The 27989-nt window shown below is 40.5% G+C and overlaps 1 protein-coding gene across 1 annotated transcript; it reads right to left on the reverse strand.

The window, feature by feature from the left end:
- Nucleotides 1–944: 944 nt before the first annotated feature.
- LOC128735120 (homeobox protein vnd-like) lies at nucleotides 945–27457 on the reverse strand. Its single transcript, XM_053829614.1, has 5 exons — nucleotides 27300–27457; nucleotides 15359–15644; nucleotides 10208–10398; nucleotides 1793–2244; nucleotides 945–1738 (listed from the first exon to the last, which is right to left on the reverse strand). The coding sequence occupies exons 1-5, from the start codon at nucleotides 27455–27457 to the stop codon at nucleotides 945–947; spliced, it is 1881 nt and encodes a 626-aa protein (XP_053685589.1).
- Nucleotides 27458–27989: the final 532 nt, after the last annotated feature.

The following is a 27989-nucleotide window of genomic DNA, read 5'->3' on the forward strand; positions in this document are numbered from 1 at the left end:
GGTGAGAATAATAAAATTGAAATTGAATCACGACGGATCACGGAAAGTGTTGAAGAAGATCATAAAATAGGTAAACAACAAATAATTTAGTAATAATTTCTTTTACCGGTGCTTTCAAATGTAAATTTGCTATCAGAATTGCTTACACAATATCTAGTTTATCGAAAAATACCTAGTTGCAAACGATTGCGTTATTACTGTTTCCTGCATAGTAGGGGCATTGCAGATGGCTTCCATATCAGCGACGTTTTTCATGTATTTTCGTGGTTGTCCTGTCGCGATATGGCAGGAAAGGCAGACAATAGCTTTTATGTATGAGAATGTATTTATCTTAAGTCGATAAAACATTTTTACACAAAGTGCTACAAATTTTGAACCGGTGATAGTACAAAATGCTCCATTGTTCAGTCTTTTTTTTGTTTTCTTAGAAAGTGGAAACTTATCTAATGTTTTATACGTATTTTATTCTTATTCATAATGCGATAAGAATAAGGTGTGACCAGATGTAAGGGGTTTGGATGACTTGTCCCGAATGACCAAGCATCCCGGGCAGTAACCCGCATTGATTAATTATTTCATCGTGCCGATTGAATATTGGAACCCTCACATTGTTTGAAACTCGACGAATAATTTTTGAAATGCGTACCTTCAGCTAAAACATATGTTAGATAGGTAGGTAGTTTTATAAACTACGTCTTAACAAATTTTCTGGTCTGGCGAATAAGTCATACAATAACTCCCGCATTCAACTGAAAATTTCTTTGGATAAGAATTGTTATTTAGCTGTTCAGTTCTGTTCTGTTCTTCAATGAAATTTTGAAACCTTAACTGACAACCGTAAGGAGCAACACATACTGATTACTGAAACAGTGAACAGTAAAATTCACTAAATTGAAACTTTATTACATGTTACATATCACGAAAAAATTACCTACGTCGCTTGCTCAAGGCCACCACCTGGAGCCACCCGTTCCAACTGGATTCTGCATAATACCCTGCGTGCTATTGTGCTGATAGTTTAGTCCAATAGTGCCATGTTCCGTACCGCCGGCGCTAACTAGCGAGTGCAGACTTCCAGTCAAAAAATGCTGCTGCTGCTGCTGTGACTGAGAATGTAGTCCCTCTTGTCCGGCCTTTCCCGGTATCATTGTCCCCACCGCTCCGTGACAGGGTTTTCCGTCACGCACCAGAACCGGCACGTTTATCCGCTTCGGTGAGCTCGCTATTTGATGCGCAAAATTTGTGATCTTTTCCGTTTGCGCCCGCTTGGTCTTATACCGATGGTTCTGGAACCAAATCTTCACCTGTGTCGGTGACAGATGGATCATGCTGGCCAGATGCTCGCGCTCGGGTGCCGAAAGGTACCGGGTCTGTTTGAATCGTCGCTCCAGTTCGTAGGTTTGCGATTTGGAAAACAGTATTCGCCGTTTGCGCTTCTTTTGACTAGAACCTCCAGAACCGGCTGGTCTATCGTTTTCCGCCCGGTCATCACCCGAATTACCGACCTCGATGCTATCGTCCAGCGAGTCACCGTCACAGGTGTTGTTGCTGTTATGGTTGTTGTTGTTGCTGTCGGTGCCCGCTCGCTCCAAACGGTCAGAGGTTTCGATAACCGCTGTCGGTATGTTATAGTTGCCGCCGATCGTTGTGTAGGGTGGAATATCTGCTACCGGCGATGTGCTGTCCGGACTAACCTGCTGGTTGATGCCAGCTTCAAGGTTTTGTATAACGGAAGGTACTGAAAGTAAGAAAATGTATAATTTATTGAGATCCAAATTCGTTTGTGACCTACCGTAATCGGTGCTGTTGTTGTCGTAGTACCACGTTCGGGGTAGTGTCGATGAAACTCCATTGGAGGATGGACCAGCTGCGCCGGGAAACAAATGAGGATGGGAATGGTGGTAGTATGGTGGTAACTCTCCGTAGGCTGGTGGTGGGGGAGGAGGAGGCACATGTAGCGGCGCGTAGTTGTTCGATGTGCCGCCGCCGTTGGAACTGTAGTGCGCAATATGCGATTGGTCCGAATCCGGTTGGTGATGAAGTGCAGAGATGGACGAGTATTCTACTCCAATTGTACTCTCTCCACGTGCTGGATGCGGATCAGAGGCTGCAGTCGCGATACCGGGATGCAAATGGGCTTGATGGTATTCTTTACCGTGGACGTTATGATTGTTGAGTTCCAAAATGTCACTGATATGAAAGCCCGATCGCTGAACAGCAGGAATTTTCATGCTATCCAGAATTCTGCCAAAAAAATAATGTAACTTATTTTAGTTGCAACCGATACAGTCTTGGTGTTGAATATCAATAATGCCCTCTTATGATGACGGCTACTCGCGATTTCAGAAGATACAGCAGAAAGGTTGCTCTAGTGAGTTTTTGAATTATTCTAAACATTTGAGTTGAATGTATAGTAGGTGTTTATGACGTAGAATTTGAACATTTCACAGCACTTTTACGTGGTGTTTTTATTCTTTTAGTTTTTTTATTTAACAAAAATTTAACATCTGTCAGTCAGGATTAGGTTTAAGAATAATATTATTTAGCATTGTAGTGAGTTTTTATTACGATTTACAACATTTTGTGATAATTTTTTGTATTAGGTACTGTCACGGCCCTTGAACACGCAGAAATTCCGCCATGGGTAAGACGATTAATTAAACGATAATCAGATTTTCATCCCACTTGCAATATTTTTCCTCGTTTGCAAAGTCATATAATCCCATTCTTTCATTTGCTTCTAAACTTTTCAACTTTATTCTTATTCGCTGTCTCGCTGGTGCACAGGTAATCCAACACTTCAAAACATCTCTATTCTGTAATTTGCAATCGTAAAAAATGGCTTAAGTTTCAAACTGGTCATAAGAAGAATGATCGTTTTTTTCTGAACCAAACTACTAAAACATGCTTTCTTAGTTGACATATTTCCGGTTTGTGCCTTTTAACACATCATTATCAAACATCATCATACAATCATTTAAATTTTATTTTGGGTGTTTTCAAAAAAAAAATTGTTTTTTTTTAAATATTTATGTGTTGAAATGACATTAAATGTCATTTTGACGGTAGATAACCTACCATGCGCTAAAGGATATCTTTTGATTTGTAGTCATAAAATGAGCATAAAAAAACAGAGTAGACCTTCATTTGTTATCTATTCTAGTCTAGTGACGTCACAGTACGTTTTACGTTTGTTTAGATTTAGTTTCCATTTTGAAGTGTTTTTGTTCTTAGCAACTTTGAGTGAAATAATTTTTTCTAGGTAGTATTAATTACTATTTTTTATACAATTTAATTACTATTTTTTCAGCCCCAATTACGTGAAAATAAAATGGACCCGAACACAGAAATCATTGATCTCTGCGGTAAAACAGTTAAATCAGAGGACACGGCGATAACGATTCCGCTGGATAGCGATGGTTGTCTGGCAAATGCTGTGCTGAAAAATGAAGAGTCAGATATCAAGCCAAACTACACCGAACAGTGGGTCACCAGTCAAGCTTTACGGGCAGAATCTATGTTGTCCGATGCCGACCATGAAATGGATCGGAGACTGTACGAAAATGAACAGCCAGTTCCAGCAGATGAAGTTCCACATGCGCACCATCCGTTGCATCAAAACGAGATTAAAGCAGAGCTAGGCAGGCGACTGTATTTCAATGATACTCTTCTAAACGAAGCGGCTGCTTGTAGTAACTATAACCGTAATGCTACGAGTATCCCACCCGAAGTAGCCGAACTGGTAAACAAGGAATGTGTAAGCAAATTGATCAATCATTTGGTTATTTACGCCATCACTAAGTTCACTGGAACAAACCTACTTGCAGTAATGCATTCGGTTACTCCAGACATTGATCCACAGATTCATTACCGTACTGGTGGCGCATTTGTACTCGTCTACGAGCGATGCCATGTGCTGTTTTATGAAGCCTTAACCGAGCTGACGGAAATATTCAAACAATTCTCGCCTGCAACCCAAGACTTCGTAATATTATGGCTTTACGATATGGTGGAAAACATGTGCAGAGCCTACGCTGTCGACGGTACCTTATTCCGTCGTGAGAAATTTATCGAAAAACTTATTTCGGACTTTCACCGCTGCCAGCAGCAACGGCCCCTTGTTGGTAATGTATTTTACCAAGCTTATCAAAAAACTCTGCCAACGCCACTTTCCGCAAACAATCAATCAACGCAGCCGAAAAAAACCCGCAAGCCGCGTGCTAAGAAACCGGTTACACCAAAAACCAAAAAAAATAATTAGCTATACCTAATTGATAAGCAAGACGATGAATTATTTCTAATAAACGTGCCAAAGAATGTGGTGATGAAAACATGGTGTAAAAAATTTGTTCCGTTTTTGTTTGCTCATGAGAGATATGAAAGAAAAACCTTACCTAGACTTCCTCCACTTTCCCCTGCTATAACTCCTTATGAATTCTGCGGTATTGAACTTCTCCGAACAATAGGAGAACTCATTATCCATACTTAGTGGAAATACGAGTTGAAAAATCTTCGATCCCGTCTTCATTAAATTTTTCAGCTAAATTCCTGTTCGCGATCGTGCTTCAAAACGTTGCCACGGTAAATCTGAGATCCCAAATAAACCGGCCATCGGCCCTAGAACTGTCGAGTACCATAAAAAGCTTGTGGCCTATTCCCCAGCGAACTTGTTTTGGGTGTACTTGTTGCGTTTCCACCCCACCGTTACTACTGACGTCGTCGAAAGACTAGTTCGAGATAACCCAAAAATTCGCGAAGCTATATGAGTTGTCCCCCTATAGTAAAGGCATTCTCTTGAAATGTAAAACTGCGACTGTGACCCCGACACTTTGCAGTATGCTACCTTCCAAATACAAGCGCTACCCCTGTGCCTCCAGCAGTTAGACATCTCAGAAACTCTACTATCGGCACCTTATCCACTACTCCGATGGTAGTCGGAGTTGGGTCGGTCTCTCCAGCCTCTTTTGAACTCCTGACTCCAGGCCCAATGCAGCATCTTGCACAAGAAGAAGTATAGTTTCTGAAACGCAGACGATACTGGGATTCACCTGTACTCGCGTATCATGGAAGATATTCCGCCCACGTAACGGGCGACAACTAAAATTTTGGAATTTTGTCGAGGCCCCTATACTCAACTACAAACGAGCTCAGGGAGAAATGAGAGTGTGTATGTGTTAGCTCTTTGTGTCAGTATTTTTTGTTTTGTTTATGCTTGCCAAGTTTTGCTTAAAATGGCGTCAAAACAAGAAGCATTCCGCGAGCGCGTTGTACACTTCTACGAACTTCCACAGAAATCTCGAGAAAAAGTTTACGGTACAACATTTAAAAAGCGAATATGTTGCGGCTTCGACTGTTTACCATATCCTAAGATGCCCAACAACTATTCGCAAGCAATGTAGTGGAAGACCAGTCAAAATTATGGACGCAGAAGGACATCGTTCTCATTTCTCGTGCCTTCAACAACTAGTCCTCTGGTTTGGCTATCAATTAAGATGCACCAGACGAATGTTTGAAGAAAATCCCGTTTCTACAAAAACATCCTGCAGATGGTCAATACACGTTTTGGCCGGATAGAGCATCATCGCATTACACCAATAAACCACAATCGTTCCATGTAATCCCATTTGTGCCCAAAAACAACGACCCGAAAAATCTGTCTCAGTGTGCCCAATGTACACTAATTTTTTTCAACAATGGATAATGTATCTTTATTTTCAGTTAATCAGATCTTGTTTTTATATCCTTGTCTTTTTTTGAGAGCTTGAGAAAAAAATTCCAAAATTTTAGTTGTCACCCGTTACAACAGTCGTTCCGGTCCTGCGTGCGTGTGTCGAAAAAGGCTTCCAAACACATTACCGCGGAAAGTATGTCACGCTGAGCCCTAATTTCTCCGCTGATGAAATTTACGTTTTCAGTTCTCGAACTACCGGTTAAGCGATCCTTGGAGTCCTGCCAGTCTGACGCTTCCTCTAGTCTCAACTGCCTATTTCAAAACACGGGGGGACGCATTGTTGTTAGTATTACGGACCTTACCAACCTCCCTGCCACATTCGAGCCATTTTAGCCAGCGACCAGTAACCGTTCTGGTCCTGCGTGCACTGTTTCAAGCTCTTCGCCTTCCAAATAGCAACTGTACAACCCCTCAGAACTTCAACATGTTCACTGCTACTATCAAAAAGTGGGTGGCACGAATGTGAGCGTTCTTCAATCTGCTCGCGCTGATCAGCATGCACTGACAGTCCGTACGAATCAATCGTACTGAGCAAAACCTTGACTTGATAGTCATACATGCTCTTGGCAGATATAGCCATCAGTACAGATGTCTTCCCAACTGTATGGAATCGAAATCGGCATAAATGTTTCCTGTTCATAAAAAGGGAAATAGGAGAATTTTAAATATTATTGGGTTATCTCTGCACTTAATATCAAAACTGTTTGAGCTCGTCATGAGTGCACCTTTATTCGCATTTTTCAAGCAGTATATCATGGACGATCAACACGGCTTTATGACTAAGCGGTCCCCAACAACCAAACTCCATCAACCAACTGTCATTTCCTACGTGATAAAAAGCTTTGACGATAGGTCGCAGATGGATTTACATGGACCGTGGAATTGAACCATCAAATCGCAATCGGTAAATTGAACAAGCTCGAAAACGGACGCCTGTTGCTATGATGGTTTGATTCAAATCTCTCAGATCGCCAGCCAGAGGTAAAAATCGGCGGCTTTCATCTGAAGATCTTTCTTTGTTTGCTCAGGAAATTCCACAAGGCAGCCATCTTGGACTTTTAGTCTTTCTGATATACTTCAATGATGTCAATTTCTTACTTAAATGTCCGCGACTCTATTTTGCTGACAATCTTAAGCTGTATGCAAAAGTAGAGAATCCGTCCGACGTCGTTTTTATCCATCGATTTTTGCGAAATGGTGCAAAGATAATGGCAGGCTGTTGAACTTCGGCAAATGTGAAGTGATTACATCCTGCAGAAAATTAAACCCTTTCGTCTTCGACTACACGCTATCAGACGTGCCTTTACATCGTGAAAACTGTGTCAAGAACTACTGGAACTTCTGGAATACCGTCTGACTACTGTAGGCTTGATCTCAAACAGCACATTGCATTTATTGTTGACAAGAACTGCAGAAACCTGGAATTTAGTATGCGCTTCGCCTAGAACTTCTAAAACATTGATTGTCTCAAATCGTTCTACTGTAGACTAGTCGAGTCCAATCCTGAGTACCCCGTGGACCCCCGTTCGTTTGACCGTTTTTAATGTGAACACTTTTTAATTTGAACCCCGCTGGTTTGCATGAGGTGCAAATTAAAAATGGTTCAAATGTCGTTCTCAACATGACCTCATTTGCTTATGCAGACAATGGATATAAACACGATTTGTTTCTACTGACCTAGCGTGTTTAATCTGTTTTACATTTCGTTTTCCCAACGATTATGATAGAAATCCGATAGTAGAATGAAATATACGCTGCTTGCAACTGCCAACTAAATCAAACCACCAAAACAATAACAAAGAGCAGGGCGACCAGCTCATACAAGTTTCAGCATATTTAGGGTTGCCAGTTGTTCAAATTAAAAACTAACCCCGTTAGTTTGCACGAGCAATCGTTCAAACGAACAGGGGTCCACGGTACTACGCTCCAGTGTGGAGTCCTTACTGCCAAAACAGAGGCCGCAGATTCATCCGTTTTGTTCTTCAAAGATTACCTTAGAACGACCCCTTCCAGCCACCTTGCTATGAACAACGCTGCGCTGCAGATTCATCAATTTAACCCCTTGAATCCTCGTCACGATATGATCAGAGGCTCAGATTCAGGGCAATACGCAATGGGCCTTTTGTGCGCATACCGCATCAGCGAACCAGCTACAGTATAGGGGAGGTCCTCTACGCTCGGACACTTCAGGCACCTTAAGGGTTTTCAGATAAAACTCAATAAATCCGGCTTTATTACATCTACAGGGATACCTCGATATAAGACAATTTATAATTTCAAAAAGTTTGTCTTATATCGGAGCATGATTTTTTTAAAAAGATTTGCATTAGCAGTCGCCAATTTTGATCTGCGTTTTTTAAACTAATTGTTTGAGCTATTAGTTTTTTACAATTTTTAGTGTTATTTTTAAAATGATGAACATCTTCATGGCACCGACTTTGGAATGGAAAATAAGCTCGGGTATCTTTACCAGCTATGTCAAAGGGATTTGTCTTATGTCGAGGTAAAAATTGTCTTGTATCGAATTGTCTTATATCGTGGTTGTTTTATAACGAGGATGTCTTATAGCAAGGTATATATAACCAAACTACTGGAACTTTTTTTCGAAACACACGGGAAGATTCACTGCCACTGCACAGTAGGCAAAAAATCGACCGAAAAAACGGAACTTTTTGTTGCCGCTGTTTTTAAGGGGTAAAAAGTGACTTTTCTTATGTAAAAAATCACGAGAAATCGATTGGTGATGGTCTCAACGCGCGGAAATGACGAAAAGTAGCCCATTTTGCCCCATTTACCCCTATTTTCTAATAGTTTTGAAAAAATAATGTAAAAACTCTCTCCAATTTGAGAAGAAGAAGAACGTTGGGAAATAGGTATATGAACAGTTTTATTTTAACATAACATAATCTAGAAGTCTGTTTTGCCCAGTTTTCCTCAAGGTTTTCACCAGTCAGAATATCGAATGACGATCAAGTTTTTCACAAAAATGTCGTGTAACAGAAAGTTTTGCTTTGTTTTACCCTACGACTTGCACTGAAATCTGAGAAAGTATTTATCGCAAAACGTGCAATTGTAAAAGGGTTCAGATTTCGTTCAAATTTGGTGTGTTTGTTCCTAGTTTTAGACCCATATTTTTTTATTGGACGCTTAGGGTGTCCCTTTCTGAGTTAGGGTTGTCACAAAAATCGTCATGCTTTCTGATTTTACATGCTTTTCATTCAAAACTTCATAACTTTTGAACCACTGAACCGATTTTAATGATTTTTGTTCCAAATAAAAGATATTTCAATCAACTTTTCAGAAAATACATCCGACTGTAGCTCAAAGTATTCCGGACAACAAATATATAGAAACTTTGAAGAAAGAAAAAAATGACAAACAATCGATTTTTAAAGCCACCCTAATTTAGAAAAGGGCACTAAGCGTCCATTAAAAAAATATGAGTCTAAAATTTTTTGATTAGGAACAAGCACACCAAATTTGAACGAAATCGGAACATTTTTACAGTTGCTCGTTTTCCTGTCAATACTGTCTTAGATTTTAGTACAAGTTCAAGTAGGTACCAGTTTCAGTACAAGTAGGATCAGCTCATTCGATGTCAAGTGACTTTAGCAAGGGGTTTATTCTCAGGCCCCTCATTACCTTTCCTTCATGCTGAATTCTATATGACCACCATAAAAGCACTCTTGACTAGTACCAAAACCTTGAGGAAAACTGGGGTGACATTGCGATTCTCGTTTCGAGTGATTTTGGTTCGTTTCGACCACGTTAAACGAATGGGCGAAAGGAACCAAAACCACCCGAAACGAGAATCGCAATGTCACGCCTGGGCAAAACAGACTTCTAGATTATGTTTTGTTAAAATAAAATTGTTCATATACCTATTTCCCAACGTTCTTCTTATCCTTTCCTTACCACAGAATCTCAAATTGGAGAGCGTTTGTACATGATTCTTTCAAAACTATTAGAAATAGACTGTGCACTGGGTCTATTTTCAAAATTTTGCAGTTAAAATTTAAGACAAAATTCTCCAAACATTGTATTATCACATCCAGGGATGGTTCGATCACTTTTAATTAATTTTGATTCATTTGACAGTACCGTCTTAACGGGGCCAAATATGACAAAGTTATATATGGGACATTTGTAGAACAAGTTATTATCTATAATTTGGCTGAATAAAATTTTGCCGTATCTTTTGTAGTTACGGCGCTACAAAGCTAGTAGGTATCTTATTAGTGACTAAATGAACGTCCATTTTCACATCACATTGATTGGATAACACAACTTGTATCGCCTAAACATTTTTTTATGTCCCCTTACTAAATTATTTCCTCCATTTTTGAAAAATTCGATAGCCTAAAAGCATTTTCGTATGCCCAACCATTCCCAAACACTTAAATTAATTTTTGTAATAATTTGTTGTATCTAGGTAGGTATATCGTTGTCAATCGTAATTCGAAACTTTATTCCTACCCAGGCAGCGAAGAATTCAGCATAATCGGGTACAGTGCCGCCGCACGTAGTAAGCTGTGATTGAGCGCGGCTGCCGGCATGAAAATGGGCGCCCACTGCAGTAATGGTGCACATTTCGAGAGCAGCTTATCCAACTTTGGTTTCGATACCCGTTCGGTCGCCACTTTCGAATTTATAGGATTTTCAGCTTCCTTAAAATCGTTAACAGCGCGGGAGAAAACTACAATTGTTATTGAATCCGCTTATTGGTTGTTAAGCTTTCCGAACCGATCGCGAGCACGTGTACGTCAGTACTGACTGAATAGATCCTAGGCATATCCGCTAGGATATACTCGACTATTACTTAATAGATCGCCATGGCAGCGAACTTGTTTATTTCGACCGTTCCGCTTTTGACGAAACGTTTACTTTGGCTGAAACTTTTTCGTCAATGTTTCACTTGCTATGTGGCAAATCAAACCCCAACCACCCAGTAGAAGAAAAATAATAAATTACTCGTGACACAACTTCATTGCTTGCATATTGTTATTGTTATTTGAATTGCACAAGTAGCGAGCACTCGTTTCTCTAATAAGTAAGTCCATCGTTTCACGCGAGCGAGTTTTGGATTCTCCATTTTACTTCGCATACAGGCTCAGCGTGGATTCGCCCGCACGGCAAACCAATAGCACGCGAGAGTGGGCGGTACTACACAAGAAAAGAAGAGCAACGGTAGTGGCGCGTCGTTATGCTAATTTTTATCGTCGAGTCGAGTGGAAATATGTGGCTTCAAGCAGTCCGCATAAGTGAAATGTTAGTAGTAAGTATGCAAACTGAAGGACTATCGAATTTTTGTATCGGAAAACAACGATTGCAACATAAGCGAGGATAATTAGAAAAGCTCCCATTGGAACCCCAGTTAAGTGGTTGATAAGTCACCTGTGGTGCATAGATTTGAATTGATTTAGATTCATTTATATGTTTTGAAAGCCGTTTGCGTAGTTTAGACAATTATCCGGCGTAAAAATTTGAGTGGAACAAGCCTTTAGCCTCTTTAACCTTTTAGATGGCTACTTATTTATGAGATTTTTTTCCACTTTTTTACAATTTATGTTGTCTGAAATGTTGTAACAAAGGTTATTTCTAGCAGTTTTAAGGATCGTGTTGTTTGTTATGGATTCACCTTTAAATCTTTGTGTTAAAAAACCATGACATTGTTAATTATTCGCGCGTTCTCAACACAAATTGCTCCGTAGAAAATACACATGGGTCATTCCATCTCAAACGTACACAAAAATCGGAAGAATTGGATCCGACCATCAGCGATTTCAACCAAAGTTGGCATAATTGTTCATTCCGACCCTGCAACTAATTTCCCGAAGTTTTACACCGATTGATCAATCCCCCTAGCAGTGGCGCTAGTTCCTTTTTTGCAGATTTTCAAAAAAAGTCATTTTTCTGATTTAAATATCTCTGAAACAGCTTGATGTGAAGACATGCCAACATACTTTTTCTATGGGTTTTTGGCCGCGCAATCGAATGATGTTATCAGTTTTTATCTGATTTTTCACCATCATACATTTTTTTGCAATTTAAAACGAAAAACGCGAATATGTCAAAACACCCCCAATTTTATTTTCAAATAAATATGCTTAAAATGCTCGCCAGAAAATTCTACATAAGAATCACTTAACTAGAAAAAACAATATTGATAGTTTGGGAGATATGGCGTTTTGAATATCTGGAGCATGCGTGATTCTATCTGAATTGTGAGTGAAAGTATGTTTAAACACGTCTACCTGAAGCTTCCAGACATCTTCATGACTAAATAATGTATTTTAATGGAAAAGATGCATTTTCAACATAGAATCAACATAATAAATTTTGATGTTCTGGATACTTTTGTATATATTAAAATAAAAGTAACAATTTCATACAAGGGTGTTTTGAGATATTCGCATTTTTCGTTTTAAACTGCAAAAAAATGTATGATGGTGCAAAATTAGATAAAAACTGATAACATCATTCGATTGCGCGGCCAAAAACCCATAGAAAAAGTATATTGGCATGTCTTCACATCAAACTGTTTCAGAGATATTTAAATCAGAATAATGACTTTTTTGAAAATCTGTAAAAAAGGAAGTAGCGCCACTGCTAGGGGAATTGATCAATCGGCGTAAAACTTCGGGAAATTGGTTGTGGGGTCGGAATGAACAATTATGCCAACTTTGGTTGAAATCGCTGATGGTCGAATCCATACCTTGTGTACGTTTGAGACGGAATGACCCACATATATAATAATGAGTAGCCTTACAAAAGAAAAACATAAATCGATTGTGACTAAATACTGTACTGAAACTAGATTATCCATGAGAAAATTGACGAAGCAGGAAGGAGTTAGTCTTCATGCGGTCTAAAATGCAATTGATCGGTTTGGTACACATTACACATTGCAGGATCAAAATTTGGACACAGATTTGTAAAGTGTTTGAAAGAAAAAAAAGAGATATCAGTTAGGGATTACGCTAAAATTTGTGGAACATCAAGCAATATTTCAACGAGCCAAGACACGTAATTCTATCAGCAAATCCTACAAAAATCAAAAATCTAAACGCCGTATATTGAAACAAATTCCGTGAAAACTCAAGCCCATATGTTATATGATAAAGTTTTGAGCACAAAGGAAATGTGCATCTTTATGAGTGATGAAACTTTTGTTAGTACTAATGCATACTCGGAGACGTCAATTTTTTGCGATCAATTTGTGAAAATAGTGCTAGTCTTGCAAGCAATTTGCCAATGTATAAAATCATTACATTACATATTACATGTTTGTTTATTCATCTTCAATATAATAAAAACATCGCACAGACATGTTATTTAGTACTAATAACCGCTAATCCTTAATCTAAACACATTTTTTGACATGCCAAAATCAAACAAATAATAAACTTCGTTGAAACGACTACAACAAACTTCCAGCGGGTTGTTATTTCCGTAGGCCGTGCGGTGAGTCGATCGTTGAAAGAACTCCGATTGGCGCATCGCTCGTGACGGTTGAATCGTAGTTTTTCAAGAATAGCTAGACAGTCAATGCGATCTGCTAACACGTCAAATGTTATCATACGTTGGAGGAATATTCGTCTACTTTCCAGCGTCGGTAGGTTGATCAGCTTACACCGGTTTACATATGGTGGCAGGTTTATTCGGTCTCTCCAATTAAGATTCCGCAAAGCGTATCGGATGAACTACTTTTGTACTCATTCGAGTCTGTTGACGTGAACAGCGTGATATGGTGCCCAAACTTGCACTCCATATTCGAGAACACTGCGTACGAGCGAGCAGTAAAGTGTTCTGAGGCTATGAACATCAACAAAGAAATTGGTGTTCCTTCTCAGAAAACCTAACATTGCATATTGCTTAGCAGTAACGGCAGAGATATGTTCCACAAATTTCAGTTTGCTGTCGATGAGAATCCTCAAATCCTTCACAACGCCTTTACGTTCTAAGCTTGTTGTCTCCATGATGTAATCAAAAACCATCGGCGCACGTATCCTCGTGAATGAGATTATGCAACATTTTTTACGTTAGCTTTCATTCCATTCACTCTACACCATTCAATGAGCGCGTCAATGTCCATTTGGAGCGCACAGCAGTCTGTTGAGGTCAAATTTGAGATCATCAGCGTATAACAGTTTCGGGAATTTCAATTTTCCGCAGATCGTTGATGAAAAGAACGAACAGTAAAGGTCCCAAGACACTGCCTTGAGGCACTCCGGACTGAATCTGGAACGGAGTAGAGCACGCCCCGCCAACTCTCACCGTTGAGCTACGCCCCGTCAGATACGACAGAATCCATGCTGTCAGCCACTCAGGTAGTCCCATTCTCCTAAACTTCTCAACCGCCAGAGTATGTGGAACCTTGTCAAACACCTTGGCAAAATCAACATACACAGCGTCGATTTGTTGTCGTTTTTCGATTTTATCCACAATAGTCGATACATAGCTTAGCACTTTTGTAGTGGTCGAACGGTTTTTCATGAAACCGTGTTGTTCTGCAGATATTATGGACTTGACAGATTGGTAGAGCGAATCATGTACCATACTTTCAAGGACCTTTGGCAGACAGCTAAGAATGGAGATCCCACGGTAGTTCTCTACTTCGTTACTCGAACCCGATTTATAAATCGGTGTGATCGAAGCAGATTTCCAAATAGCTGGGAAGTGCCTCTCGTCAACTGAACGGTTGAACAGTATACTTACAGGATAAACGAGAGCATTAGCACACTGTTTCACAAAGAGGGGAGGTAGTTGATCGGGACCGGGTCCTTTTGATCCATCGATGGATTGCAACTTCAATAGGACTTCGTGGGGTGAGAAATTCATTCATTCGGAAGCAGGTTCACGTCGCATTGCGGAATGCTGCTCAGGTACGTATCAGACAAAGCTGGTGAGTTATTACTTGACACACTTTGAAAGAAAGCCGAGAATATGTTTCATGTTATGTTTCAAGATTAACAAGGGAGAAGCAAAGTAAACTGTTTTATTCATACGGACTATTGTCTTGCTCTAGCTCTCCTCTTTACCCTTTTTTCCTCTCCTTCTCTCTTTCTTTCTTAATCGCTTCCTTCTGTCATCTCTATCGTTTCTTTCTCACCTTTTCAACTTCTTTCTTATTATTTCTCTGTCTCTAAGCTTTAAAATACGTGGTGTTGACTTCAGGTCAAAGATGGGAGGGAATAAGATGAATCCGAACTCTTGAATATCGAAACCGTATATTAAAAACTTTCTGCATTTGACATAAAAACATCAGTTGTGTTGACCTTTGATCTTTTAATAATCACTTACTCTATTTCACTTCCTCTTCACTTACTTATTTCTTACTCTTTTGATTTTCTTTTTCATTCCTTCCTACTACGATTCTGTCCTGTATTTCCAGTAATCCGGCTGTAAATCAACACAGCTGTAGATCTTACTAGTCCGTCCTTACTCGCGTTAGTCGTAATTATTCATCCCGTGGGCCAGCAATTGCAAGGCAACCCTGGATCTGCTAAGACGACGACATCGTCTACCTTGATTGACTTTACCTCACTGTACCACTTGGTTCGTTTCATTATATCCGACATGTAGTCTCGCACCCATCCTTGCCAGAAGATGTTGACCTCTACCTACGAAGCGCACCAGGATCGCTTCAAAGCCATTGCACGATCGTCCAGAGTTGACGCTGATTTGAGACCACTTGAGGAACCCAGGAGGAAGAGGTACAGGGTCAGAACTGGAGAATCTGGGTTTTCCATCGGGACGTGCGTTAACGGGTGCGAATTGATAGTATTTTCCACTTCGATAAACATGTTTCGGAGCGATTCCTTGGTCCGCTTCCGTACTGGACGTATTGCTGCCAAATTCCTCTTCACCGTCTGCACGAGCCATTCCCAGGCACCTTACATATGCGGCAAGGCTGGGGTAAGGAAACCCCATTCAGTGTCTGGACTCACGGTATCGCAAACGACTGCTTTGAGGGTACTACGACAAACCGCTAAGAATGTAAGAATGTTCCTGAATCAGTGAAGGCCGTTTACATCGAAAAATTCGACGAGAAGGTTATGACGTGGTAAAATGGCAATATGGCGAATGTAGAAAAATGTCTAGCGCAGACGGGGTTTGCCTCATAGCTTACTTACTTATGTGTCCATGTCCACCGGTCCGGCAGAACAAAGGGATTTCAACTGCTGACGGTTACCCGCCATGGCTTTTATCTGTCGCCAGGACAGGTTCTCGTCTACAGCCCGGATGTCGTTGGCTAAGCTGCATCGCCATGGGCCTCTGGGTCTATCTTTTCTACGCTGTCCTTGTGGATTCCAGTCGAGTGCTTTTCTGCAAACCTCGTTCGCTCCTTTTCTCAAGGTGTGTCCGATCCACTTCCATCTACGTTCACGAATTTCTGTGGCTATCGGCCGTTAATGACACCGATGATGGAGTTCCTCGTTGGATATCCAGTTGTCAGGCCACCAAGCACCGGTTAATGAATACCTGCAGTTTTTGCGTTGTTTCCACTGAGACGAACCACGTTTCGCAGGCATACAGCAGTACGGATTTAACGTTTGTATTAAAGATTCGGGTTTTCGTACGTAGAGTGATCTGATTTGAGCGTCAAATGTTTCGCAAACCTGCAAAGGCACCCCTGGCCTTCCTGATCCGTGTGGCTATATCAGGTTTATACTACCATGGGACGTTGTCTGGCTACCAAGATATTGAAAGGCTTTCACCTGCTCAACTTGTTGTCCCGCTACTGTGAAGTTGATGGAATTGTCAGTGTTCACTACCATAGACTTCGTTTTTGCTACATTGACTGTGCGACCTGCTGCCTGGGAGCTCTCGAAGAGGTCATCTAACTTGCTCTGCATATCGTTTCGGCGTTGTGCGTGCAAGACAATGTCGTCGGTTAGGTCGAGGTCATTTAGCTGCTGCATCGTCAGAGGATTCTCAAACTAATATCTCATCCATAACGATGAGAAACAGAAGCGGTGATAAAATGCAGCCCTTTCTCACGGCAGCAGTAACCCATATGGGGTCGGACAAGACGCCGTCGTGCAAAACCTTGCACGAGAACGCCTCGTACTGACCCTCGTTGAGATGGACTAGCTTATCTGGAACTCCTCTATGCCTAAGTGCGTCCCAGATATTTTCGGGGTTGAGTCGGTCGAACGCCTTTTCGATGTCAACGAACACCAGCAGAAGAGAGTCCTGGAATTCGTTGAGCTGCTTCAATATAATGTGGAGCGTTGTAATATGATCTACACATGATCGGCCAGCACGGAATCCAGCTTGCTGCCGCCTGAGAGTAACGTCGATCTTCTTCTGGATCCGGATGAGGATTACCTTACAGAGTACTTTGAGAGTAATACAAAGCAACGTGATGCCACGCCAGTTACCACATTCAGTTAGGTCTTCTTTCGTGGGGACTTTGACCAATATGCCCTGCATCCAGTCCACCGGAAAAGTCTCATATATTGCTAAAAAGCTGATGCATCATCCGGGCTGACAAAGATGGGTCAACTTTGAGCATTTCGACTGAAACACAGTCTATCCCTGGTGCTCTATTGGATTTCATACTCTTGATGGCTGCTACAATTTCATCCAGCGATGGCGCTTCCGAGTTGACGCGATTAATTTGACGAACTGTAGGCGTCATAGGCTGCTGGTTTTGTTGGTCTCTGACATTTGAAACTCGGAAGAGTTGTTCAAAATGTTCAGTCCATCGCGTTAGCTGTTCTGTACGGTCAGTCAGTAGCTGACCAGCTCTGTCGATCTCTGTGGCATCTTTGTATTCATCCTGGCACCACTAAGGTGGCGAGAAAAGATGATGGTCGGATGCGACATCAGCGCTGCGCTTGTTGCGTACATCAAGAAGGCTCCCTCGCCCTATTTTGGCTGCTGCAGATGTGGTCGATTTGGTTTACTGTTCGGCCGTCGCGGGAAATCCACGTGACTTTATGTACTGGTCTACGGGGGAAGAGCGGTCCACCGATGACCATGTCATTATTACCACAGAATTCTGTAAACAGCTCCCCGTTTTCGCTGATCTCTCCTAGGCATTGGCGTCCCATGACGCGTTCAAGCTCCGCGCTGTTTGAGCTAATCTTCGCGTTGAAGTCGCCTAAGTGGATTTGGACATTCCCCTTCGGGATTTGCTCAACCACGCTGTTCAGCTGGCTGTAAAAACTCTCTTTCTCCTGCAGTTAATAAGAATTTATCTAATAAGACTTTATAATAAATATAAAAACAAATATTTCGCGGATTTTGACCATTTTTATGTTTGAGAAAAAGGACTTCTACAGAACAAAATGAATGGCGTCATAATTTTTCTATGAGTAATTTACATGCTTTATCTGAATTGTGAATAGTGTAATATAACTGACTTGAAAATATATGTGGGTAGAGCGCTAGATAAGAAAAAAATGTTGACCTGCAGAAAATTTAGCATGAAAATCAAAACTTCAGTTTTCTAGCGTACTTTCATAAGAAAGGCATTGGGTTAAAAGGCCACTGCAACAGTCTTAATGATCGTCTTTTGTGGCAGGCCCCGACTGCTGAACACAGTTTACGCAATGCTCATATCCTTTGATGGAGTTCACGCTTCAGCAGATACGACGTATCTCGTTTTTAGTTCAACGGCTGCAAACCACATTATAAGTCCTATCTTGATAATTGCCGGGAGCCCGGGACATGGTGTATCGTTCTGCTTATTCTACAACATGCAGCAAGGGAATAATAGCGATTATTGGCAAAAGCCACGGTGGATCAAAACACGCGACATTACTACATAATGAATGCTTTTTGAAATAGAGGTGTGCGCCGGTCAGATTACCGGCGGCGGCGGCGCAGGAATAATTTTTATTCGGCGGCAGCGGCGTCGCCGGCGTGACGCCGTTCGTTACTATCGGCGGCGGCGGCGGCGGCGTGCATCGGCGTGCGAGTATTTCATACCGTTAAAATACCGCATTTCGTATTAGTTTAAACAAAATCTTTTTAAAAACCGAACTGAAGTTTCTTTTACATAAGATAATAACTAATGTAACGCCAAAGTATTTATTTGAAAAATTGACGCCTATGAGAAGTCAGCGCGGTAGAAAGTTTTTAATTCTTCGGAACAGAACTTCCCACTATGGTAGCTCGTTATTTGTAAGAAATATCAGCACATGGAATGAGTTACCATCTAGCATACAGTTAAACAATTCAGCAGTAGGATTCAGAGGACTATATTTTGAGTATTTCTTTTGAGTTTTCTCAAATTAAGATTTTTTTCAAATCAATGTTTCACGTTTCTACATGTATAGATTTTCTTATTGTTAATTTTTCACACGTATCACTTGTCTTACCCTCGGCACTTGAACATAAAAGACAGAAGTCTCAAGTTTTTAGAGATCAATAAATAAATAATTAAATAAAGTTGACAAGTAAAACAAATCTTAATAATGCTTATTTTGTGAATGATTTTTAATGACACTTTAATCTATGAATTATTTTTTATTTGTATGTTTGTGAATACGCAATATGATAGGCACGGGTACGTAAAAGGCAGGGAAGGTTTGGATACGCACCCCATCTTTCGATTCTATGCCATACATATGGACGTCCGATTGCTATAGATCGAATTTAAATTTCAGCTTTCTGCCTAGTTTTTTTTTTAAATTGAGGGATATTACATGCATTGCGTATAATGGACGACGCCTAAAACTTTGCGGGTGAAATCGGCAATGTTGCAAATCGAGTGAGAAGTAAAGTATGCGCAGTCTCATGCGAGCGAGTATAAGCAGCATCCAACGTTTACGCAACGACGCAAGCGCACGATACACAACCGTCGCTGCTGCGTGCATACATCATACTACCTACTTACTAGCAGGCGTATAGCTACAAAGTGTCTTTCTGCACAGCCCACTCACAAAGCCAACAACTTGTGAGAAGCCAACAACCTGTGCGGGCTAGCGGCATACTAGGATATATGGATACATATTTTGCATTTTTACCCTTTTTGTTCACCTTACGCCCTCACTTACACACGCGGATAAGACTGCGAGCCGAGGAAGGTTCTTATGATGGTTAGAGACCCCTTTCCCCTCTAAGAGGGGGGCTGCCATACAAATGAAACACAAATTTCTGACTGTCTGTCCGTATGTTCTTTGAAGAATCGAAAACTACTGAACCGATCGGCGTGAAAATTTGCATGTAGGAATTTTTGGAGTCGGGGAAAGTTCTTATGATGGTAAGAGACCCCTGCCCCACTAAGAAGGGGGGGCTCCCATACAAATGAAACACAAATTTCTGCTTAGCTAGAGAACTAATCGAGCAAATCTAACTCCTCCCCTCTTTAGGAGGGGAATTATGACCTCTCCCACCTATAAGAGGGGGGCACCCATACACATGAAATACAAATTTCCTCATAATTCGAGAACTAATCAAGCAAATGGAACCAAATTTGGCACGTGGGGGATTTTAAAGGCATGAATTTATTTTATGATGGTTTGAGACCCCTCACCCCTGTGGTAGTGGGGGCGAACTCTCATACAAATAAAACAGAAATTTTTGCGTAACTTAAAAACTAATCGAATTCGAGAAATTTTAGCCTCTTCCATAAAACATTAGTCAATAACTAGACCACCAGAAACTACCTATAGTTACACTAGATGATTCAGGGCGAGACGGCCACAGGCCGCGAGTGTTATCAGCGACCTGCCGTCGGAAGCGCCGTCCACTGCGGATGGTAGCCCCAAGGATTTATGAACAGCACAGTTTAATTTTTGGCAATACGTAGTTTGTCGGGTCAGCTAGTAGTTGTATATACGGTATATAAGTGGTAGCCATAACAGCCGTAACATTGAATAACATCTGTTTTATCTGTAAAAGACTGTAAACGAGTTGCAGATCATTCAAGAATTAGAGGTTAAAACGTACTCGCGAGTCCATTCAGTCGGATCCATTTCGCGTACATCCAGTCGGCGGCACTCGCATTATTTTTGTTTTTATTTTGATATTTGACGATTGATATCGGTCATGACGACTTAAAATATCTAAGTAATGAATACTAACAAGTTCAGTTTTTCACAATTAATTGATGCTATTCTAGTAAAACTAAGAGTTGCCGGTCTTACCCTCACTGCCGAGGAAAGTAATCATACCTCCCAAACGAAAAGCAATTTTTAAAAAGAAATTTACACCGGGAAGCAAGACAGAAGTTTGACGGAAAACGTCTTACTGAAGTTTGTTTAAGTTAGGCATTTTGGATTCGCTCTCAGTTGGACGCATGGTAATACTCAGGGTACATCTACGCGGCAGTTAAATTCAATCTAAATTAAAGGTACAATATAAGAATGAATTCACAAAACGGGTTCACTATGTGCTGTAACCATTTTGACCCGCATTTTTGTCAATGTTGGGTTATATCGTCGGCGTGGGAAAATGACCTCGGCGGCGTGGGAAAAAGGACCTAGGCGGCGCGCCGGTTCTAAATCATCGGCGGCGGCGGCGCATGCAAAAGTGTCGGCGGCGGCGGCGCGGCGCGGCGGCGCACATGTCTATTTTGAAATACTCTCATGCGACTGCCAAATATTTGACAGTTCAATATAAAAACTTATTAGACGTTAAATACAAGTAAACACCTAACATTTAATCTTTATTGGAATGTTCAAACTCGACCAGTGCAGTGCAAGCAAATTTTCTTCGTTCTAATCCATGAGAACTAGCACATATCCTGCCGAATAGTGTTTCGCCTTAGCAAGAGTTTGCATGTTCTTGGTTCGTTCGGTTCATTTTGAAGATAAAACCTTTCAACCTGCTGCGGTACTTCCTACCTGAATGAGCATTCTCCATTTGATAGCACACTTGACTGTAGACCGTCTAACTACATATGAACACGCGAGGCAGGCCGCAATGCTACCGGCAACATTGACTGTAGAGTACGCAAGGAAAAGTGGCAGATCCTGATGAGTATCATCAGCGCTCCGAAACCGAAACAAACCACGCAAAAACAAAACCCGGCGAGTTTTACGAAAAACAATCTACCGCCAGAGCCTATAAATAGTTGGTAATTACGGTGAGACATGTGAGCTCGGATGGATGAGCGTCTTCAATGGGAGCCAACCGAAATTACTTTGTTAGAAAAACATCTTTCGATTTTCCCAGGACTATCAAAAATAATATCTCGGCTTTTCGAGTTTGCCGAACAACAAGTCGTTCGTGACAAACCCGCTTGCGACACAAATGGGTGCAGTCTTCTTCAAACCGAAGTCGTTTAGATATATGTGCCTATAGCGCTTCTTTAATATACTATTGCATGACTCAATTTTTTCTATCTAAGGTGGTTGGGAATATTTTCTACCTAAAGATATTATACACAGCCAGTGATTCTGTTTCGCAAAAGCGACCGACCGAAAATGGTGGCCTACCTAAATTGTCCGTATTGACTGAGTTTTCCATCAGATTGTCAATCCAGCTCAACTTTTCGGCTTTCCAAATTTAATTGAACTTAACAATCTACGGTCGTTTTGCGTCCTCATTTCTCATCCGTTCTACCCTGAACTAAAATAAATAAACAACTCAAATATAAATCGAATTATCCATAATTCCGTTTGATTTATGTCCATCCCAATTGAGCAGGTGAATTGGGACCTGACATGTGATCGTTTCATTTTCCAACCTGCATGCACAGGAGGATACCATACCATACATATCCTTTTCCATTAGCCGATTTTACATGCACATCACACCGGGTGGAAGGTCAGCTAACGCTGAATAAGTAGCTGTACTTCTGTGCCAGGTGTGGCTTAACGGTACGGTAATGCGTGTATAACCCAAGCACAGTTGAGCACATAAAGGGTGGCAACTTCCTAATTGGTTTTCCAAATAGAAGCGCCCTCTCCAGTGCTGCAAGCACCACTCCGGTTTTAGTGAACCTGGCACTACCTAATAAAGAAAAGGGTGCATCCCATGAAGAACCAATAGAGCGGAACAGCATAGAGTGAGAATTGTTTAGTACAGTAATAGATGTAAAACATTTTTACGAATTAATAAGGTAAAAATAATTGTTAAAACTAGAGAGCTAATGTTTATGGTTGATGATTAGAAATCAATCGATGGTAGTCTATGTATTTCATATCTGTCAAAACGGCAAACATACTTAACTCATGTTTGTGACTAACTTACTTTTGTTGGCTGGAAAGCTAAATTAGGTGCACGAAATATGTTCATTTTACATGCGAATAAAACTGGATTGCAAATCGTTGGGGCTATAATTCGAACAGTAATGTTATTGACGTGGGCTTTCATAAGCGCATCATTGTAAGTCTGGTTAACTACTGTACGTTATAACGTAATTTAATTTGCACCAATCACGCTATTGTAAAGCTGACTGAAAGTGTCTGACGCGAAAAGGTTGAAATTTTATATTACACTTAAGGAAGGGTTTGTAGCGCAGAATGGATACCTAAAGGAGCAGGTGTTGAATAAATACTGCATATCAAGCGAAGATATATTTGATATTATTTGAATTCCGGTAACGAATGGGTTAGTTTTTAAAAGAAAAGGTAACATATTCTACAATTATGGATTGCGTACAACATGAGCCGATAGGTCTTAGAATTTTATGAAATTTTACACTTAAGCATAAAGGATGTCCACGATAAAATTCCAACACACTCAAATTGCTCTAACTTTTGAACTGTTGGATAAAATTCATTGAAACTTTGCATGGAGAAAGCTCAAAATGTATTGTTTATACTGTGTGAGTGTTTTTATCAGATGCGCAAAGATATGAAAAATGGAGTCGAAAGAACAGCTCGTTTGCGAAAAAAAATCTGCACAAGTACAGTCAGTCCACAGTCATGGGTCACACACAATTGTGGGTCATTTTAGCTGTAGCTGCTAATTTCCGTTTAAATATCACCCAATGATTGATCAAATTGTTAGTGCTACCTATAAGTAACAATTTTATCAATCAATTAGTATAATACTCACGCATTAATTGGCAGAGCTAAAATGACCCGTAATTGTGTGTGGCCCATGATTGTGGACTGACTGTAGATCGAAAATAAGAATCTATCACATCCAATGGCACGCAAAAAGTTGGTAATCCCGAATTCTAAGGTTTCTCGTGTAATAAAACGGTTCAGAGAACATCTGACTGTTGATCGTGAGTCAAGATGTGGAGAAACAAGTCGTCCGTATACTGTTAAGAACTACTGTTAGTTGGGGCCTTCGACGGAAACCAAACTCCTCCGTTCTCGAGGTAGCAAAAACAACAGAATCTGAGCACAAGTTTCGTGCAGAAGGCCAGAACTCGAGTTGAATTAGGTAGGGTATGTTGCTGCTTCGTCGTAAACACAAATTATTAAAAATATCAGCGATTTTTATGACACACGATGCAAAATTAGTTATTCCCTAATATTTTAGTTTGTTGACTATCATACGCGATCAATCAAAGTGAGCTGAGATCTATTTAAATGCTTTTTCATTGAAGAATTCCTAGCAGCCAAATTTCCTGCGCATTTTCATGCGAAGAAGAAAAAAATGTTGACTAATCGTTTCAATTTGCGTCATTCATAAAATGAAAATAACTCACGCAACGCATTGTCGTTATTCTGCAGCCGGGAAAACTTGCATGACCTGCAGAAATTTGTCATGCCGTCCTACACAAATACATGCGCGTTAGCTTCGTAAATATTGTTCGGACGATGAAAAATTTAAATGGACGGATTTTAAAACAGAACGACGAATTTAAGAAATAAAGTCAGTTTTCAATTATATGCTATTATATGTAATTTCAATAATATGCTTTAATAATCGCTTAAGTGTGTTTTAGTCAAATCAGTACAAGAACTTTTGGAGTATTTATTAAATCCATCCAACAAATGATGAAAATTAGAATGACTTTGCCTAGTACGGGAATTATAAATAAACCCTACGTATGTTTAACCCATTATGACCCGGGTATACCTAAATTTGGACCAAATGAAGTGAAACTCTGTAATCTATTATATTATGGCTCGAATGTGTCGGGAAACGCAAAATCGTCATTTGGAATGCTTTCAAATTATCGCAGGTTAAATATTTTATAGGCTCAGTTTTAAACAAACAAATCACAAAGTTTTTTACAGATTTCTTATCGAATTTTGTGATAGACTTTACATATAAATACTAATTTACATGTCAGGTAATGTTTTGTCACTAAATGTAGACTTTTTCATGCGTTTTGGAGACAAACATTTTTTCGCCATTTTTTCAACTTTTTTTCCGCCATTTGTCACAACTTTGCACTGTTAAAAATACAGATGAAATGACAAAAACTGACAAATTATATCACACACACATCAGATTGATGTCTTATCTCTCTTGTAGTGATATATTAACAATGCTAACTATTGAAATTCAGCAGTAAACAGGTTTTGAAGACGAGGTATGATATATCATACGCTGGGTCATAATGGGTTAAGCTTCAGAAGGCCCCAAAAGAATACGGTCGCAAAAAGTCGTGCCCAGAAGTTATACGATCAAAAGCTGACGAAACCTAATTGCTGCGTTATGGACGATGACGCCTACGTGAATGCGGACTCCAACCAGATTCCGGGGAACCAGTATTTCACTGCAAAGGATAAGTTTGATATCCAAAGAACCACCGAAAACAGAAGATGCCGAACTTTTCCAAGAAATTCTTGATGTGACAAGCAATTTGTTCACGTGGACAAGGATAGTAGTACACCTTTCGTGAACACAGATACCATGAATGAACTGGTGTATTTGAAAGAGTGTCTCCTAAAACGATTTCTTCCTCTTCTGAAATCTCACAACTATCATACGATCACGTGGTAGAATTTGGTTTCATAACATTACGCAAAAGCCGTGCTGGAGTGGCATAAGGCAAGTAATGTCAATTTCATGCCAAAAGATCATAACCCCTAAAATACACCAGTGTTGCGGCCAATCGAGAAATACAGGGCTATTAGGAAACGCAGAATCTTCTGAAACATCTTAAAGTAGTCAAAACAGTTGATGAAATGAAGAAAGCATGGCCTAATATGCAGAACATATCGAAATTGTGCAAAATTTCATGGGTGGGGTTAATGCCAAAGTACAATAACGAATAACTAGGGGTCAGTGCCGGCGTAGTGGTTAGCATTCATGCCTCTCATGCCAAGGACCCGGGTTCAAATCCCAATCCCACAGAAATCACGAATGACCCAGGCTGGTTAAAGTGACTATAATCTAACAAAAAAAATCGAATAACTGAAAAAGGATTTCATGAACAAGAAGTAAATAATATGCATATGCTTCGTAAATATGACAACGAAAACTGCGGTTAATCTGCAGGTGCATTGCTAAAACAGGGCTATCTAATATTCATTTATTTCAGTGAAAATAACCAAAAAAGTCAATTGTCAATCAACGGAGGGGACGGTAGAAGAAAATAATGAAACAAATGTGTTTATAGTATCCAAACAAAGTGGGATAAGACGTGAAGCCTGAAATTAAAGAAATTATTCGAATTGTTCGAAAACAGACAGTGATGAAGCCTGCAAGACCTCGGTGAAATACGTAGCTGTCGCGAATAAATATAGATAGTAGAATTTAATTGGAATTGGAATAGTTTTCTTTTTATTTAATTTCAGGTTTCGCATTCTACTAAGACGCTCCAAAAACTTCAGTCAAAAAAGATTTGCAAAGAATCTCTGGGGGTTCCTCGTGTAGGAATCGTATAGAGGAATTCTGCAAAAGATTCGTACAGAAAGTCTTGCTTATAGGACCAAGATTCTATTATAAGAATACAAAGTTGTAATCCCTAGGATACCTATAACTCGGTAAAGGAATCGCCTTTACTATGAAACAAGAATCACTGGGATTCTGAATTCTGAAACCAAGAATCCTGGTGTGTTAGTAAGAGTAGACGCCGCACGCGATCCTCATATATCCCCATACGGTTGCCTTAAAATTCATACAAATCACCTTTGCACTCCTTGTTACAGCGTTTAGAAGTACCCTAACCAATAGTCTCACTAAGAAAAAGTTTAACTGATGTAATAAAGCTGCACAACATGATGCAGCTATTTGCTGTTAATTAGCAACATAATGATTTTAGTCCGATTCCAATCACAGCGACAGAATTGAAACTCAATTCGTGAATGTCGTCAGACCATCAAACCAAGTTTTACGACCGGGAATCCGAAATCAAAATCTCAAGAGCCCGCACTCCAAATCACACAGCAGTACCTCTCATCCGACAAAATAGCGCAGAGATATGTCAAGTGGTCCTAATGTTTATTGCCTATAGCAGGCGGCCCCCCAATTAACTTCCTGGACGGCATCCCATCAATATGGGGTTTGACACCGAATCGCTACCAATCGTACCAATTCTGATTTTCAAGTGGCGAAGCTATTCCCTAAAATTGCTCTGTTCGAAACGATTTAGCCTCGCAGGCCGCGTGCCAAATTTTTGTCTGTCCACTTGACGCTAAATTCGGGTTTATCTTGCCCAATATAAAGCCAATTGATTACGGAAGGCCATAAATCAGTCTGTCTATATAAAAATGCGACCAGACGGTAGAACGACGGACGATTGATAACTTACTCGTACTTGTAGTCGTACTCTGTGGCACCGTAATCCGGCGGAATGAGCTGCCAGCTGGAATCGTAGTACTCGTCATAACCGCTCACAGCCGTGGGAATTGTGGAAATCGTTCCACTCTGGCCAATATTGCCAGTCCCAGAGGCGCTACTATTGCACATATTTGCCCCGAGTTGTTCAGCAGGAGTGGGTCCTTGTCACACCGTATAATTGTCTCACTTGAAGTCAACAAGGAGGGGCTCTACTTGATTAGCTATTCAGTCGAGTTCACAAAAATCACTAATTGATTACACGAACCCTCTTCTCACAAAAAAAGTGTTTATTTTGGCACTTGATGATATTCGGTAGCACCAGTTGATGATACAATACTGGACGGAAGTATCGCAAAACGTAGCACCTGCTTTACATTATTGATATGTTACGGGGGAGAAAATTTGATTGAAAGAGTTCCACTGAATTCCCCGACAACTATCGTTCAACTGATCTTGGGAAATCGAAGACCGATAATAACCACCAACTTCGATGGAAAATAGTCATTATCTGCACCTAATCGAAGCTGGGTACTACAATACGAGGCAAACACTGAGCGGTGGACGAGGAGTAGCCGTTTATTGATATTATGATGGGCTGTATCAAACCCCAATAAGCTCTTGCTCGCGGGTTGCGATATCAGCGCGAACGCTTACCGCAATA

Source organism: Sabethes cyaneus, chromosome 2, assembly GCF_943734655.1.
Source record: "Sabethes cyaneus chromosome 2, idSabCyanKW18_F2, whole genome shotgun sequence".
Taxonomy (NCBI): Eukaryota; Metazoa; Arthropoda; class Insecta; order Diptera; family Culicidae; genus Sabethes; species Sabethes cyaneus.